Source organism: Sylvia atricapilla, chromosome 1 (assembly GCF_009819655.1).
Source record: "Sylvia atricapilla isolate bSylAtr1 chromosome 1, bSylAtr1.pri, whole genome shotgun sequence".
Classification (NCBI taxonomy): Eukaryota; Metazoa; Chordata; class Aves; order Passeriformes; family Sylviidae; genus Sylvia; species Sylvia atricapilla.
Window position 1 is genome coordinate 130,414,070 of NC_089140.1, and position 16,334 is coordinate 130,430,403.

The 16,334-nt window shown below is 37.8% G+C and overlaps 1 protein-coding gene across 1 annotated transcript in view; it reads left to right on the forward strand.

Moving 5' to 3' along the window:
- Nucleotides 1–16,334, forward strand: part of CPQ (carboxypeptidase Q) — a 131,649-nt gene that overhangs the window by 63,253 nt on the left and 52,062 nt on the right. Inside the window, exon 4 of the mRNA XM_066334063.1 lies at nt 13,254–13,365. Coding sequence (XP_066190160.1) covers nt 13,254–13,365 — 112 coding nt within the window. The remainder of the gene's footprint in view (nt 1–13,253; nt 13,366–16,334) is intronic.

A 16,334-nucleotide genomic window follows, 5' to 3' on the forward strand; every position in this document is an offset into this window, starting at 1 on the left:
TCTGTGTAGGGAAAGCATTGGTTGGTGTCTGGCATAGAATTATCAAATCATGGAATCATTTAGGTTGGAAAAACTTTTAAGATCCTTGAGCCCAACTGCTGACCTGGTACTGCCAAGTCCACCACTGAGCCATGTCCCTAGGCACCACATCTACATTCCTTTTAAATACCTCCAAGGATGCTGATTCCACCAGTTCCCTGGACAGCCTGTTTCTTTTTTAATTACTCTTTTAGTGAATAAAATTTTCTTACTGTCCAGTCTAAATCTTCCCTGGCATGAGGTGAGTCTGCTTTTCTTATCCTTTTACTACTAACTGGGAGAAAAAGCCAACCTCCACCTGGCTACAACCTCCTTTCAGGCAGCTGTAGAGAGCAATAATGTTCCCCCTGAACCTTCTTTTGTCCAAGCTAAACTACCCTAGTTCCCTCAGCTGCTCCTTGTAAGACTTGTGCTCCAGACCCTTCACCAGCTCTGTGGCCCTTCTCTGGACACATCTGTGCAGGCATTAAAAAGTGGTAACAGGCAGCAGACATACAGAGCCCAGGCAACTCATGCACTTGAACTGTCTTTCAGCCTTGAAGTAGGCCAAACATCTTGGAGTGCATGTTGCAACTCTTCTTTTTTTCCTGCTTTGCCACATCTGTGCTTTGCACCAGGTTTACTGAAGTCCCCTGCACTCCAAATGCATTCCAGAGCCTTTGGGTTACTGCTTCCAATAAAGCAAATCTCTTTTAACTTAGAGCAGAAATTCCACCCTGGAAATCATCCTGACAACAGTTGTCTCATCTGGTCTTTTGCAGACATTAAGTTTGAAAATCAGCCTCTTCTCTATCTTGGTGAAAACTTGTATCAAATATACTTTAAGTTTCACTTAAAGTATATTTGTGATACACTAATGGAAATTGAGCAGGAAAATCTGCTAATGTTTCTTGCAAGTACTTAGCTTTGTGTCTTTGTGAATGTGACTTTGGTAGGTACTAGAAATTGTGGACTGAATTCTTGCTTGTGTGAAGACATACAGTTCCAATAATTTCTACCTAAGATGGGTTTCAAGTCTCTATTTCTTAGTATTTTCCATGGAAGCTGTCATAAATATAAGAATAAATGTTAATCTTCACTCTATTCCTACATAATAAACAGTTGCTTAGTCCCATTTTATTGACAAAGATATCATACAATATAATGAACTAATCTGAATATAGAAATGAGAAATAATTATTTTTTAAGTCCACATTTAAGCCTCAGTAGAAGTGCTGTTTTAATGTTCAGAAACAAAAAGAAACTGAAGGGACTACCATTGGTGAAAGAAGACTTGTAATTTGAAAGTTAAGTTGATACTTTGAAGACATGATTAATTCCATATATAAAGTAATTATTTTATGGTCAATGTAAGATAAAATCTATTTTCTTTCATGTTGCAAGCCAAGTAATGTCCTGTTTCTGTGGATTCTTGCATCAGTTCATAAAACTATTAGAAATGAACTGCAAATTATTTAATAAAGTGGGTTTCATACCAGCTTAAATTTTTACCACGATTTTGACTGCCCTACTTTTATAAGTAGGAAAGAGCTCTTTTGTCTTGTGTTAGTGAAATACTATATTCAAGATTACAGTTTTACTTTGTCCATCTGGATCTTGAAGGACATACTGGGCTTTGGTAGCATTGATTTCCAAGTTGTGTTCTGCTTTTTGTATCTTTAATGAGATACTTTCTGAGCCAAAAGAAATGTGGATTATATACAGATCCTGGAGAAAATGTGAATTTTTCTTTCTGGAACCATTGTCAAAATTACAAAAAGCAACCTCTGGAGGTGACGTAGCCTGACCCTGTGCTCAAAGCCACATTGACAAGGGCAGACTGTGTAGGGTTTGGGTCTTGAATGTCTTCAAGGATAGAGACCCCACAGACTCACTGGACGGAAGTTTCAGTGTTCTACAACCCTTGTAGCAAAAAAGTTTTTTCTTATTTTTAAGTGGAATTTCTTGTATTTCAGTTTCTGCATGGTGCCTCCAGTTCTGTAAGTGGGAACTACTGACAAGAGTCTGTCTCCTTCTTCCTTACATCTGTCATCAGGCATTTATACACTTTGATGAGATCCTGAAGACTTCTCCAGTCCCAGGTCTCTATCCCCTTTGTTGGAAATGATAGAGTTTTTGTTTTTTTTTTTTTTTTTAAACTAACTTTATTCAGGGGTTTGTTCCTCTTTGCCCAGGAGCGAAGAGTATTGAAGTTTCTTTTCAAAAGACTCTCTTTCCTGAGTGAGGCCTGATGAACCTAACATCTCAATGGACTGGGAGCTGCCAGAGGATGCACAAGAAATAAGTGGCCATTAACAATTACTCTAGAACATCCTCCCCTGGTGTGTTGAAAACACTTGGTCTGGGGAAAATTGATAAAAGAACCAAAGAATGAGGACTGAATTATGATCAAAGGGATGAAATATTAAGAATTGTGTAATTTGGAAACAATGAACATTGAACCAAAGAATTTCTTTGGGTTTGTATGTATAAATATGTGAAAAAATCTAGTCAAGAACCATGTGTGATGGAATGATTTTCACTGCACAACCTGGGCAATGTGTGGATGAACTTATTTCTACTGCACATCCTGGCCAGAGCAACATCCTGGCCAGAATAAAGTAATGCCTTAGTTGTCTAACACTGAGAAGATGTTGTTGTTGAGTTTTTGTTTTTTGCGCAGTTTCGGTGACACCTCCATCATGTGGTTCAGTATTCTTGGTCTTTCTTGTTCTGGGGAGCTCTGAGCTGGACACCGCACACAGATGTGTCTCAAAAATGCGTAAGATTTGTCTCTCCAGTGCTGAGGGGTGAGGAAAGATCACTCTCCCTGACCTGCAGAAGCACTCTGCCTGATGCAGCTTGATTGCCATTGACCTTGTTTATGGCACAGGCACGCTGCTGGCTCACGGTCAGCTAGCTGTCCACCAGGACACTGAGCTCCTTTCTCTGCCAAGCTGCTTTCCGGCTGGCCCCCAGCATGATCCTTGAAAATGAGCCAGCTCTCCTGGACTCTTTTTTCTCTCCAGCTCTGTCTCCCATTGGATACTTACAAACAGGTCCTTGAATAGGCTAAACACTGCTTTCCCCAAGACCAGAGCTCACATATTGCTATTTGCCTTCTTCTTCTTCCCAGGATCCTGAGCCCCACCATCTTAGGTGTACTGCAGACCTTCACTGAATTCCCAGTCAGTTCTTCCTTGTTGGTAATTATGAGGTCTAACAGAGCATCTCCGTCATGGATTGATTCCATGGTGGGTTCATGCAGTTCTGGGAATGATTGAAGTGCTGCATTGAGACATTCATTGTATGTTTAAGAGGGAAGTAACGTGTATGGGAAAGAGAAAATGCTACATGCAGATTAAAAAAATCAGTAATTAATAATAAGAATCTCGGAAAAAAAAGCTGTAACAAATAAGATGATAATCTCAGCAAGATTCTGAGAAAACTTGTGCAGGTGCCTGTTGTATTTCTCTGGGGAATGGTTTTTCCCCAGGACCCCTGAAGCCTGTAACCATGTAGTTTGACCCTTCCTTCCTTTCTTGACCAGTTGGCTGAGGTCCAGCTATCTTTCCCTGAGCAGACTAGATAAGACCCTGTTCTTCCTTGTTCGTCCTCTTTCCCCCTCTTTCTCTCTTGGACACCTCGAGAATAAACATCTTGGACCAGTCCTGGGGGTAAGATCCTCTTTTGGATCTTTTGTCTGGTCCCTGAGATATTCCCCCAAAGCCTCGCAAGGAGCTGAGCTAGCCAAGGAGCCCTGGGGGGCTGCAGGGGTTTATTTCAGGTGCCAGGAATGTAGGATAAGCCATAAATATAAAAAAGGGTTATAGTAATTAAATGAAGGACTGACTGAGTGTTTTAGCTTACTAGACAATGAAATCCTTTGGGCATCAGTAGAGAAAATAGCAAGAACCTGACCTATGTGGGGATTTGTGGAGTAAGAAGGAAGCATCAGAAAAGCCTTTGTCCCAGGCTGTGAACATGAGCCTGTGAACTGTGAGAGGAGGAAGTTTTTGCTATCATGGCAGAAAGGTCTGGAGCCACCATCAGCTTTAAAGTAACAAGGACAAGAGGCATCACTAGTTCTGATAGTTGTGACTCTAGAAGTGGGACACTTTTGGGAGAACAGATTATGTGATCAGTACTCCTTTTAGTATGTGTCATGGTGAGGGATCACAGTGTGGTAAGATGCAAAAATTTCGTTTCCATTGTGTTCAGTTGGTGGTGATAAATAATAGAAGCATCTGGAGGTGTGGCTCACAGGGCAGGCATGTTGGCTGACAGCATTCAAAATCCAGCTTGAATTTTGAATGCTGCAGTGATGGCACAGCAGGGCACATTTTTTAAAAAGGCTTGTGTTATAATGGGTATTAGAAAAAATATTTTTCTAAGGGTAAACATTGAAACAGTTTGTTCAGAGTAGTTATGGTATTTCTGTTGTAAGAAATTTCAGAACTTGACTGGACAAAACTCTAACTGATCAGATATAAGTTGATCCTGCTGTGAGCAGGATGTGGAAGTCAATGCATAGCCAGAGGTCCTCTCCAACCTAAAGTATCCTCCAATGCCTGCTGCCTGACACGGTCACATAAGTGTTAGTTTTTAGGCCTCCTCTCTTACAGTGCTCTGCTGTTACTACAGCCATGTAAGAGTTGTTTTGACTTGCTTCCATAAGCAGTCTTCTTGGGAGATTTGTAAAGTCAAGTTTAATTTCTTGAGCACAGTTGAGAGGTGGCTACTTGGGATGTCTTTCAGGACATTTCAGGTCATCACAATGCTCTAAAGCAGTGCTAGCAAGGCAAGGTTCTGACTTATTAAGGGATCCTCTAGTGTTCTTGAGAGGAAAAAATATTTGTAAATTTTTTTGGAGAAAAATCTACTATTTTTACAGTATTATAAAGGGAAGCTTGCTAGTAATGCCTAGTATCACTATGTAAAAGTAGGCTTTGTAAATGCTTCAGCAAAAGAAGTAGCATTGGATATTAGTGTTTATTTTAGCTGAAATTAGTTTTGATATCTGAAAAAAGAAATTTCAAAGATAGGGATGTGGCTAGATCTTTAATAATGTAGAAGTCTATATATCTTGAAACTGAAAATTATATATATATCTATATATAGATTATAAAAATTGTCTACTGTATGTGTAAGGGAAATCTTCCTTTGGTAAGTGTAGAAAAAAGAGAGCTGCTCTCTTCACATCAACTCAGATGACCTTTTAGCTTTTCTAGAGGAGTATTGCAGAGATTCTTTACTGATCTTTGAACTAGAAAAAAAGCAGCTACATCATCTTTATGCAAGAATAAGTGATATTTCAGTAATGCCTAGTTTTATTTAGAGGTAGTTACTGTTATGATTTTTGCACCTAAAAAGAAGTGGATTGAAATACATAATTTAAAATCCTTATTTTCAAAATAGACTATTATGAAGAGTGGTATTATTTCTGAAATGTTACAGCTCTGGAAATAGGAAATAAAATATGCTGGAGAACTTAAATATGAAAATGCTAAATCTAAAAATCCAACATTTAATATGAAAATGGTAGTCATTTCAATACTTGGTTATCTTTTGAATGCTCATATAGTTTCTATGTCTTGTTACCTTTACTGCAGCTCCCTTATCAGTAATAATTTATTTTCAGATGAATTTTCTCCTTGATTGTCATACATACTAAAAATTATACCAGCTCATTTACTACTACTAGCTATATAACTAGTGGTTTTGAGATTCACTTCAAACAGGGAGGCTTGATTGCAGTTCTTTCCAAGAACACTTTAGTTTCAATCACTTCTACAAAGTAGACATTCAACTTTAAAGAATTTACTGTATGTTGTGACACAGGGGCTCTTGGAAGGTTAATCAGATTTTTAGCAATAATAGGGTTGGATTCTTGTGTGACTAAGTGAGTCACTTCTGTTTCATGTGCAGATCTATCATTTAATCAGAAGCCTGGAAGACTTACTACACTGCATATTAAGTAGAAAAGACAGTTGCTGTTTTGATTTTTTTTTTCTTTCTGAACTTCACTATATCTTTAGGACTGTAAATTAGTTGAGACAGCTAGGCTGATTATTTAAAAACCATTCCTAATATGCATAAAATCTAATAAAAGGACCTGTACAGTGAAGTCATATTATTTGAGCACCAAAGCTAAAAACTAATTTGAAGAAACATTCTTATATATACAAAATAAAGGCCACTAAATGTAGTAATGTTCCTGATTTACATATAGGGCATGATTTAATCTTATTGCAGTTTAACTGGGGGCAGTTAGTGTTTTCTTAAAGGGAGGTACAAAACCACACTAATCTTTTTTTAACAAATTTGTAGCCCAAAACAAATATTTAGGGAATGACCAGAGTAGACTGTCATAAAGAGTTTTAATTGAGTACGTTTTTTTTACAACTGAATATCTCTGATACAGCTCCATGCTTGAATTTAGCTGTCGAAGTTGATAAAATTACACACAATAAAGTAGTCTTGTGTTTAAACATTACTGGACAAAGTTTTTTTTCTTCTGGTACCAATGCCCCACACATCTTAAAATACAGGAAGGTTTATATTCAAATATATACATTATATGTATATCTTGCCTTGCATGTTAGGCTAACTCTAATCCCATGCCATATAGTACTGTGTTACAGTACTCAGTACTCTGTGTTGCTGATGGGCACTCAACTTTGTCATCTTGTCTTCCTCAAATGTTGAAGTGCTGAGCTTGAATAATGGTAGTATATACAAAACACAGTGTCCCAGCAAGAACTGTTTAAATGGTTATCTTTATAATGCAGTGCTTGAGAAGTTTTCATCAAGTGTTTATCCTGCTGTTGGAAGAGCTGCGTTGGATTCCAGAATGGAAGATGATGTGTGATGTGTTTGCTGCAGTCAGTGTGGTGCTTCAGCACATAGGATTACAAGTTCAGATTGTTTAGGTTTCAGAAGGCCTTTGGTGGAAAAGCCAAGGGACTGATTTACAGAATCTAGCTGCATTATACAAATTAAATAACTATTATAAATATTTTAAAACTTGAAGAATGTTGGTTGACATACAGGAATGCGGTTCTGCCTGGACATGAAGTATCAAGTAGGAGGAGCTGATAACTTGTCATTTGCATTTGTTGTGCTGTGTGACTTGAAGAGAGAAAGGTTTGAGATGGAATAGGAAGAGAATGAGTCAGGGCAAGAAAATAATGACAGAAGTTTCTCCAAAGAAGGGAGAAAGGAACTGTAGTCTTCAGATTAAGAAATGCATTAAGGAAGGATGCTGTGAAAACTGGTGCCAGCTTTGCTGTGTGGGTCAGGAGCAGAAATGCATGTTGCTTGGTGTTGCCATTTTCCCAAATATATTTGCAAGCTGCTATGTGGACGATGCTAATACATCCTAAACTTACTGTGCCATATTTACTACTCCATATTTGCAAATCTGTGTATATGCAGACTTTATTTAATCATAGTTTCGAAAGCAAGTTAAGCGTGATGGGCTTAAATTTAGTCCTGCCAGCTGTTTTATTTGCCTACTAGTTAGGTACATGATATGCTGCCTTTCTTTTTTCCTTTATTCTCATGGTGTTAACACAGTGAAATGAAGAAGATTTTTAAGTCATAAACAGAAGCCATCTGGCTGTTCATAGCTGTAATGCTATCCAAATATGTAAATTACTAAAAATGTACTCCCTTATGCTTAGGAGCACACGCCTGAATTTGGTACTGAGTTCCTCTGTCTGAGAAGCTGAGATTAAGAGGTTTTTAGTCGTGGTTAATTTAGTGTCATAAATTTTGTTGGGACTAGAGAAAATAGGAAATTGTGAAGTGAGAGAGTGTTTGTGAGAATACAAAGAGTAATGAGTATCTAGGGAAAGAGAGAAATTATAGGGAATCTTTAAATTGGATTAAATAGGGGATCCTAATTCTTATCTGACTTCTGTTTTTCCTCTGATTTTGGTCCAAACACAAATCAACTTCATATGCTGTTTATATATGCGAGGTAAATATTGCACAAATACCCCTGCACTGGCAGGGGGTTCATGCAAGGAAAATATCCAGTTGAATAATATAAGACCTTGTTTTGGTACTTAGAATTTCAGATGGACTTATTTAGAAGCAAACTGGAGAAAGTGAACCACAAAAATTCGAATAGAAATTCTTTTCATGAGTTTCCACATAATTGTGAACTGAGTGGGAACACTGTAAACCTGTATTGCCTGAGGAAACAACTAACTTCTAGAATTATTTAACTGAAAATGTGCATGAAGAGTTGAAAAGAACTCGAGTTACAGTCTAGAGGACTTTACTGTTTAAGCTTGATGTTTTGGCATACAGATGCTTGGAATTTGAATGTGTTGTGACTAAAGATGCTTGATCTGGTTCTAATACCCCATTTAGCTCTTGGTCATACCCCATGCAGCACTGCAGGCTGGAGACAGAGTGGCTGGACAGTGGCCAGGCAGAAGGGACCTGGGGGTACTGACTGACACCAGGCTGAACGTCAGCCTGTGTGTGCTCTGGTCACCAAGAGGGCCAAGGCATCCTGGCCTGGATCAGGAACAGTGTGGCCAGCAGAAGCAGGGAAGTTTTTCTTCCCCTGTATTTGGCACAGGTGAGGCCACACCTTGAGTGCTGTGTCCAGTTCTGGGCCCCTCAGTTTAGGAAGGATGTTGAGGTGCTGTATCATGTCCAGAGAAGAGTAATAAGTCCTGTGATGAGTGGCTGAGGGGCCTGGGGCTGTTTAGCCTGGAGAAAGGGAGGCTCAAGGGAGACCTTATTCTCTACAACTCCCTGAAAGAAGGGTGCAGCCAGGGAAGGTGCTGTCTCTTCTCTCAGGCAACCAGCAACAGAACAAGAGAACACGGTCTTAAGCTGCACCAGGGGATATTTAGGTTGGACATTAGGAAGAAGTTGTTCACAGAAGGGGTGATTGGGCATTGGAATGGGCTTCTCCAGAGAGGTGGTGGAGTCACTGTCCCTGGAGGTGCGTAAGAAAAGACTCGATGTGGCATTTAGCGCCATGGTCTAGTTGACAAGGTGGAATTTGGTCACAGGTTGGACTTGATGATCTCAAAGGTCTTTTCCAAACCAATTGGTTCTGTGATTCCGTGATTCTGGGATTCTGGGATTCTTTGTGTATCTGATGCTTGTTTAAGTTTTCTTTCCTCTTGCAAGTTAAGGTGCTCCTTATCTTCACTGTCTGCTGGAGGATGAGGTAAAGAAAAATATTTTTCAGTGTTTTGAATATTGAAAGTTATTAGTATGCTCTTCTAAGAAATGTATTGATAGGCAGATTCCATCAATAAAGATCCTATTCTGTGAACCCAAACCTCTATCCATGGAGCCTTCTTCATCCATGAAGGGCAGAGATGAATGATGGCTTCATTACTCTTCCATTACTCTTGCATTACCTGAAATACATCTGTCTCAGGGAAATAAAATACCTCTGCATGGTGGTTTTCAGAACTTAATACAAATGTTATTCTAGATTAAATGAAGTAATTGAAAATGTTGCTCATAGTTATTTCCTAAGGTTTAATATTTTTGATCTCTGAGGTTGATAGAAGGAAGTCTTTGCTTTGAGTTTAACTAAAAATGGGATAGATATTTCTTAAAATTCCTTTTAATCAAGCAGAAGGTAGTTGACCTGCATTTTATGAAGTTGTTGCATGACAAATGCAATTGGCATGTGTGCCTACATATGGGATGGGAGATAATTTTTTAGTGGCATAAACCATCCTGCTTAGAAAAGGATGACATATGCACACGTATGTGAATATGTGGTTCCCCTTCCTAATTTTCTTGGGTTTAGAATATTAATTTTATTTTCTTTCAAAATATTTCAATATGCATGATTGAAATGTTGCACATGACCTAAAAGCACCCAATAGAGATCATCATGCTGATGCAAAAGGAAATACAATAAGAAAGATAAATCTTAAGTTGTCATGTTGGATGCAAGCTATCTTATCCTAAATTTATTTTTAGTCAGTTTGGCAAATACGTATTGCTGTATTTGTACTGTCCTGTACAATTGCTTGTGGTTTCTCTGCATATTTAAATCAAATACTTATATGTACAGATACTTACAAGCAATGCTTGTGTTCTGCTGTTTCTATAGGGTTGTTTTATGCAAATGTAAGTTATTAGTGTCTGTGTAGATTTGGAGCTGAGAATTACATAACAGCTTTGAAAGCAATGCGGAAAATGCAATAATCATACGACCTTGATAGCTTTAACTGCCCTGGTTATTAGCCCACCTATACAGAGTATTATAATGCTATTATTTTATAGTATTACTTTAAATAATATAGTGGTTTAGACAGAATTTCAGAAGTATTTCCATTCATTGCTGAGACACATTCCATCTACTTGAAGACCAAGATAAACACAGTGGGTTTTGTTTTCTTATAACTGTCTTATTTTAAGAATGTCTATGGCTATCAGCATAACCAGTGAAACTTCCCTTTCAGCAGCTGCTACAAAAACATGATAGTTTGAAAAAAACAACTGTTTTGAAGAAACTTTCACATAGAGGTACAATGGTTGCATTTATTTAATTGCTCTTGGCAACAGCTTCAGTAGATTTAAGTCTAAGTTCATCCATAAAATTAACTGACTTTCTCAATCCACTTGAACCTTGATCTGTTTTGGTGTAATGTTCTGGAGTTGATGAAGAAGCTTTACAATTGGAGTCTGTAACCTCAAATGAGATTACACCATCTTCTTCTGATTCAGAATTTCCTGCTGTTGCAATATGTGTTGTTCCACAGAAATGAGGAGTAATTCCCTCTCAGACACTGTTGAGATTGCTCCCAGGGAACAGTGTTAGTGGTGTATTCTTTCACTTCTAAAGACAAGGCATCCTGTTCTAAACTTACTTCTCTCTCAATAAGTTTACAAACTTGTTCTAAATAATTCACTTCATTTGAGGCTCTGTTTCCCAGGAGACAAAATAGTTATTTTCTTAAAATCAATTTTTGCTTTAAGAACAAAGAAACCGCATGGTGGTTTTGAAGCTGTGGAATAGATGTCCTTTATACCACAGACAATTGGGTTTTCACTCAGAGCCTTTTCTGTTCTTTTTAAAAAATTATTATTATTTGTGTATTCCTTATTGAGTGGACTATATTGAATCTGCATCAATTGGCTGCAAATTTCAGCTCTCTCCTACATAGGCAGGTTGCAGTGGGACTGCACGTTCAGGAATGAACACAGAGCAGAATTCATTCATCCATTGCCCTCACCACCAGCAAGTGTGAAAGAAGAAAGCAAAAAGAGCAACCACAGTGAGCAGTTATCTTCTCTGCTCTCATTTCAGAAACATTTCTACCTCCAAAGCTGGCATTGCTTTTCTCAGATGATCTGGTTTCAAGCTGTGTTGCTATTAAGTACTTCTACTGCAGGGCAATGTCACTGGTAAACGTGCTGTGTGCAATCTTTTGTGTAGGCCCTTCGAGGATCATGACATTAAATCACAAAATCACAGGAATACCCCTGAGAAATTCTGAGGCTTTTACAGAGGGGCTGTCCATCCAAGTTTAAACACTTTTGAAGTAGGTGAGGTTTTGGAATAAAGATTGCAGCCTGTCTATTTTCTACCAAGAAAATGAGTCTATGCTGGACAGCAAATGCATGTTAAGGCTGAATTACAGAAAAGAGAGTTGGGAAGTGAGAAGGAAAGAGTAAGCTGCTCTTCAGATTTTGATCACAAGCTTTTATTGCTTCTAAGGCATGACTGTTCTGGATTTTGCAATGCACACATTTATAAAGATATCACAGTCTATTTTCTAAATTTAAAGGGGTTTGGTGTATACTGCTTGGACCCATAGCAGTTCAGTGGGTATGATTAATACTTTCTCATGGCCTTTGTTTAATACTATGGATATTTCAGTTATGTTGCCTGAGTTTGTGTTGGGTTAAATGAAAAAACACTGTTGTAGATGAGTACTTGATACTTTTTATCTTGCCATGGTAGTCCATTAATTTTAATTACCAGTGAAAAGAGATTTATCTGACATGAAGAAGAAAATAGAGATCTTCATGTTTGGGCTCCAAGTTACTTCCTTGCAATGTTCACTGCGTGCTTTACAGCTTATACTCTTGTCATCCTGGAGTTATAACAGGAAAAATGCATTATGTTCTTATTTTCAGTGCTAGACTAGTTATCTGGTGATGAATGGTAGATGAGATAATATGCCAGGGGATCCTCATCCTTTAAGAAGAAGAAAGTGGCAGGAAGAATGGATATTTTTTACATTTTTCTGAGACTTGTTTGACATCTGCTAACCAGAGAGTGGGAAGCATCCCTTTGTTTATGTCCAGTTCTGAGCAGAACACAGGTGGATGCTCCAGGGTTTCCTTCAGTTTTTCCTTAGTGTTGGGTTGTCAGAGCTGGAATGCATCTTGCTTTTGGTTTTGTGCTGTTGCCCCATGTTACTGCACTGCCTGCTTGGCTCAGAGTTTTTGTCCCTCCTTGACCTTTCCATTGTAATCATAGATCCATCAGCCCTTCAGCTCAAGGCCCAGATGGGGAACTGTCACACTTGTGGTATTTGTCTCTGATGCTCCTTGTCAACATTTGAAGGGTTCAGATCTGAAAGTGGATGTTTCTGGAGATGCCCATACTACTTTTCTCTATTCTAGTCACAAAACCTTCTTTGCAGAAAACCCATCTGGGACTTGCTACCATGTTTTAAATTATCCTTATTACTAATGGAACGATAAAATATCTTGTCATTTTTGTAGCACATAGGGGATCTAATAAATTAGAGGTCCTCTGTGACAAGTACCATAGATATATATATAATAAAACAAAAACCTCTGGGAATGCTTCAGTCTAAGTTCATATTTTTTTTCTTATGCACCCAAAAATAGGATTAATCAAATTTCATGCCTGAGGGCTTAAACAGATGGAATATGAAAGAAAATTTCACCAGTCAGCAGTGTAGTAGTCCGGCATCTTTATAGTCCTGCATACTAAAGTATGCACTTTAGTAATGTATGAGATAAAACCTTGCATTTAAACGTTTCTCACAGCTTATCTAGTTTCACTTAGGCAGTGATTTAAAGTAGTACAACCCTAGATTAATATTTAGCATCTAGAGAACAATGTTTAGTTTTTTTTCCTTCCTCCCATTTTAAACTAAAATGCCAACTTTGTGACACAATCATTAAAATGCTTAAATGATAAACAGAATTTACTCATTCAGTGTTGTCATGTAGATGTTTTCTCATAACTGCTTTTCCAGGTTGTATTGGTCAGTGGACATCTGGACAGCTGGGACGTTGGGCAGGGAGCTATGGATGATGGTGGTGGAGCATTTATATCGTGGGAAGCATTATCACTCATTAAGGACCTGGGTAAATCTTTAATTTTAAAATATTTTTAATGCAATAAATTTCCAGATTATTTTTTATGATGTCTAAACTGGATTTTCTATTCTGAGACATTTTATCCATGCCTCATTTTGTCACTATACCCCTCAAAACTAGTTCAAAACTGACTTTTTAGATTGTTGAATTGATATCTAAGGATGCTTTTCCCCCTTCATCAGATGGAATCTATTTTTCCTCCTTATTCCCTTTTTCCACATATAACCTGTGGTTAAGAGGAATGCCCAATGTATTCACTAGAAACTAAAATAAGCTGCTGCTCCTGCTCTTAGCCCTGGCAGCCTTTAAACAATAAACTAGCTTCCCCTGCTTCCCAGTGGAAAGATTTGTGCACTTCAACAATCTGTCTTTCTCAAAGAGCTCTTTATAGACAAGCTCTGTTATGTGATTAGCTGCTTGCATACTGCAATCATGAACATCAGACATCCCTGTGAGTTCCTATTCCTTTATTTTGCTTTGATTGAACCTCTAATCTCGCAATTTCCCAGCCTTGGAATGATTTGATTATCAATCTGTTACTGAAACAAAGTGCATCTGTTTAAATTTTTGATATTTTAAAAGCAAACTAAATAGGATTCTTCTACAAAGAATCCAAATGTATTCCTTCTTTTAGTGTTTTTTGATCTTTTTTTAATGATGCTTGGAAAATTGCCTGTGTTTCCTCCACCTTCAAGGAAAAGAAAGTTATTTTGCTGTGTTTGGTACTACATTCTGTTCAGAATAAACTGTTGTATGTTTCTTAAGGGCAGGTTCATGCTGGCATTGTATAATTTTTATTCACTGGGTTTCCCTTCACGCATGACTGAAATGCATCACTTTCTTGTTAAAATATTTGATTTTCTCTGGTAGAGAAACCCTTTGTGTTTGCTGTGCAAGCTGTGGTGAAATGCTGTTCTCTCAGCTGGGAAATGTTGGAGCCTTTGCTGATGCCCTCTCTCCTGGGCAGTTGTTGGTGTTCTGTTCTTCTTGTTGTAAAAGTGTCCTGCTGGAGCACAAGGCTGGGAGAGGACTTCTGGGTCTTCATAGCTGTAGATAACTGAAGAGCAGAAAGAGCATACACCTTTCACAAACTGGCCTCTGTAGTAGATTGGTTAATGCAGATTTTATATCTTACACATTTAAAATCTGACCAAAAAAAAAAAAAAAAAAAAAAAAAAAAGATGTGAAGATTGTGTGAGAAACAAATTAATGACTTTTATTTAAAATCAATTCCATATATTGTGTTTGGATGAGCACTGTTTTTTGAACTGTGGAGACTTTGATATCCTTTTGGACCCTGATAAATTTAGTTTCACACTCGTTCACCAAATACATTTGAAATAAACATAAGCCAACTCAGTTGGCTCTATGCATGTAAAGTATTTTTTTACTTTGTCAAGGGAGTCTTAAAGCCACGTTGCACTGTGTAGCCATAAAAACTGTGTCTGCATTTACCAGAGTATAACTGATCTTACAGCTGTGGTGAAATGATCCTCAAGCTGAAATGAACATTCTGAAATACACTTTCTAGAATATAAATTCATATTGTATAGTAAGAAAACACCGGTACTTCTGCCATGGTCCTTTGGGTTAATGAAAGCAAAATACTATTACACTATTAAAGCAGGTTTTTCAGTGATGGTCTAATAGCATTTCATCATATCACTGTGACCCTTGGACATGGCTTATGGACAAGACACAAGCTATGCCTGTTAATTTGGATTCTGAAAAATTCATGTAATACTTGAAAAATATTATAGTTTAAATGTAATTCCATACTTTCAACTTAGCCTCCTCCCAAAACAATTTAGTACCTATTGGCTTAGGACCAAATACATGAAATTAATTGAAAAATTATTAAAATTATGGTTTAAGATGATAAGATTTTATTTTAAGCAATACAGTTTATTTTCTTGCCTCAAGTAAGATTTTTAATAGTTCTTGCTTTTATGTCTAAGTAAATTAGTTACTTAATGCATTGGCCTTTGTACTTCCTCGTATTTCCTGAATCATAAGTGTTAGCTTTTAGGATTTTTTAAATTGATGTGGCAATTTCTGTGCCATATTGGTGTATTTTTTTCGTTTTGTTTTGCTTTTGGATTTTCTAGCTTTTCATACACCATCATTGTTATATACTCCCAACAAGAACATGTACCAGCCCAGCACAATCTGAAGTAGTTTTACGTAGTCTTCAAAACTTCAAACATTTGATAGCATTTTTCCCATTTCCATTTCAACTTCACATGAATGTTGTTTCTTTTTGAGGGAAAGAAAACTATATTAAAATGAGACTGAACTGAAACTGTTTGGCATTGTATTAGCAGAGAGTGGAATAGAAGTATTTTATTGATATAAAATCCCATGTATACATTTCAGAAGAGCAGTACCTTAAAAGCATATGGCAAATTGTGATCTGCTGAACACTCTTTGAAGCTGTAACCACTCTCTTAGCTCTGGAAAGTACAAGAGCTAACAAGTGGAAAGTTTCAGTCTGTTTGAATACTTTGCTTCTAACAGCTCTAATATCTCTCTGTTCATCTTCCACAGTGGGATGATGAGAAGGGGGGTACCTGCTGGTGGTGCCATTCCCTCTCATCCTTCTGCAGGGAGGAAGCAGAGGCAGCAAATTCAGAGCAAATGTCAGCTTCTAGATGGTTACATTTCAACAAGGTGAATCTTTCTATGTTTTCTGTGCAGCTGCAATTTCACTCTCAAAACATCCCCTTTCAGCAACGTGTAGTTAAACATCAGTACCAACTTGTGCACCCATGCTGGCTGTAGACATCTCCTGACCAGAGTAAAAAGAAGCATTTTCCTTAGCGCATCCATATCAAGTTCTCTGTTTCAACTAAACTCTCATGGCTGCTTGCTTTGCTGGTCGCTAATCTCAGGAAAATTCACTGACTAATGACCATACTGACTGCTGGTGTTCAAAAGGGTCTTTTCTCACCGCTAAT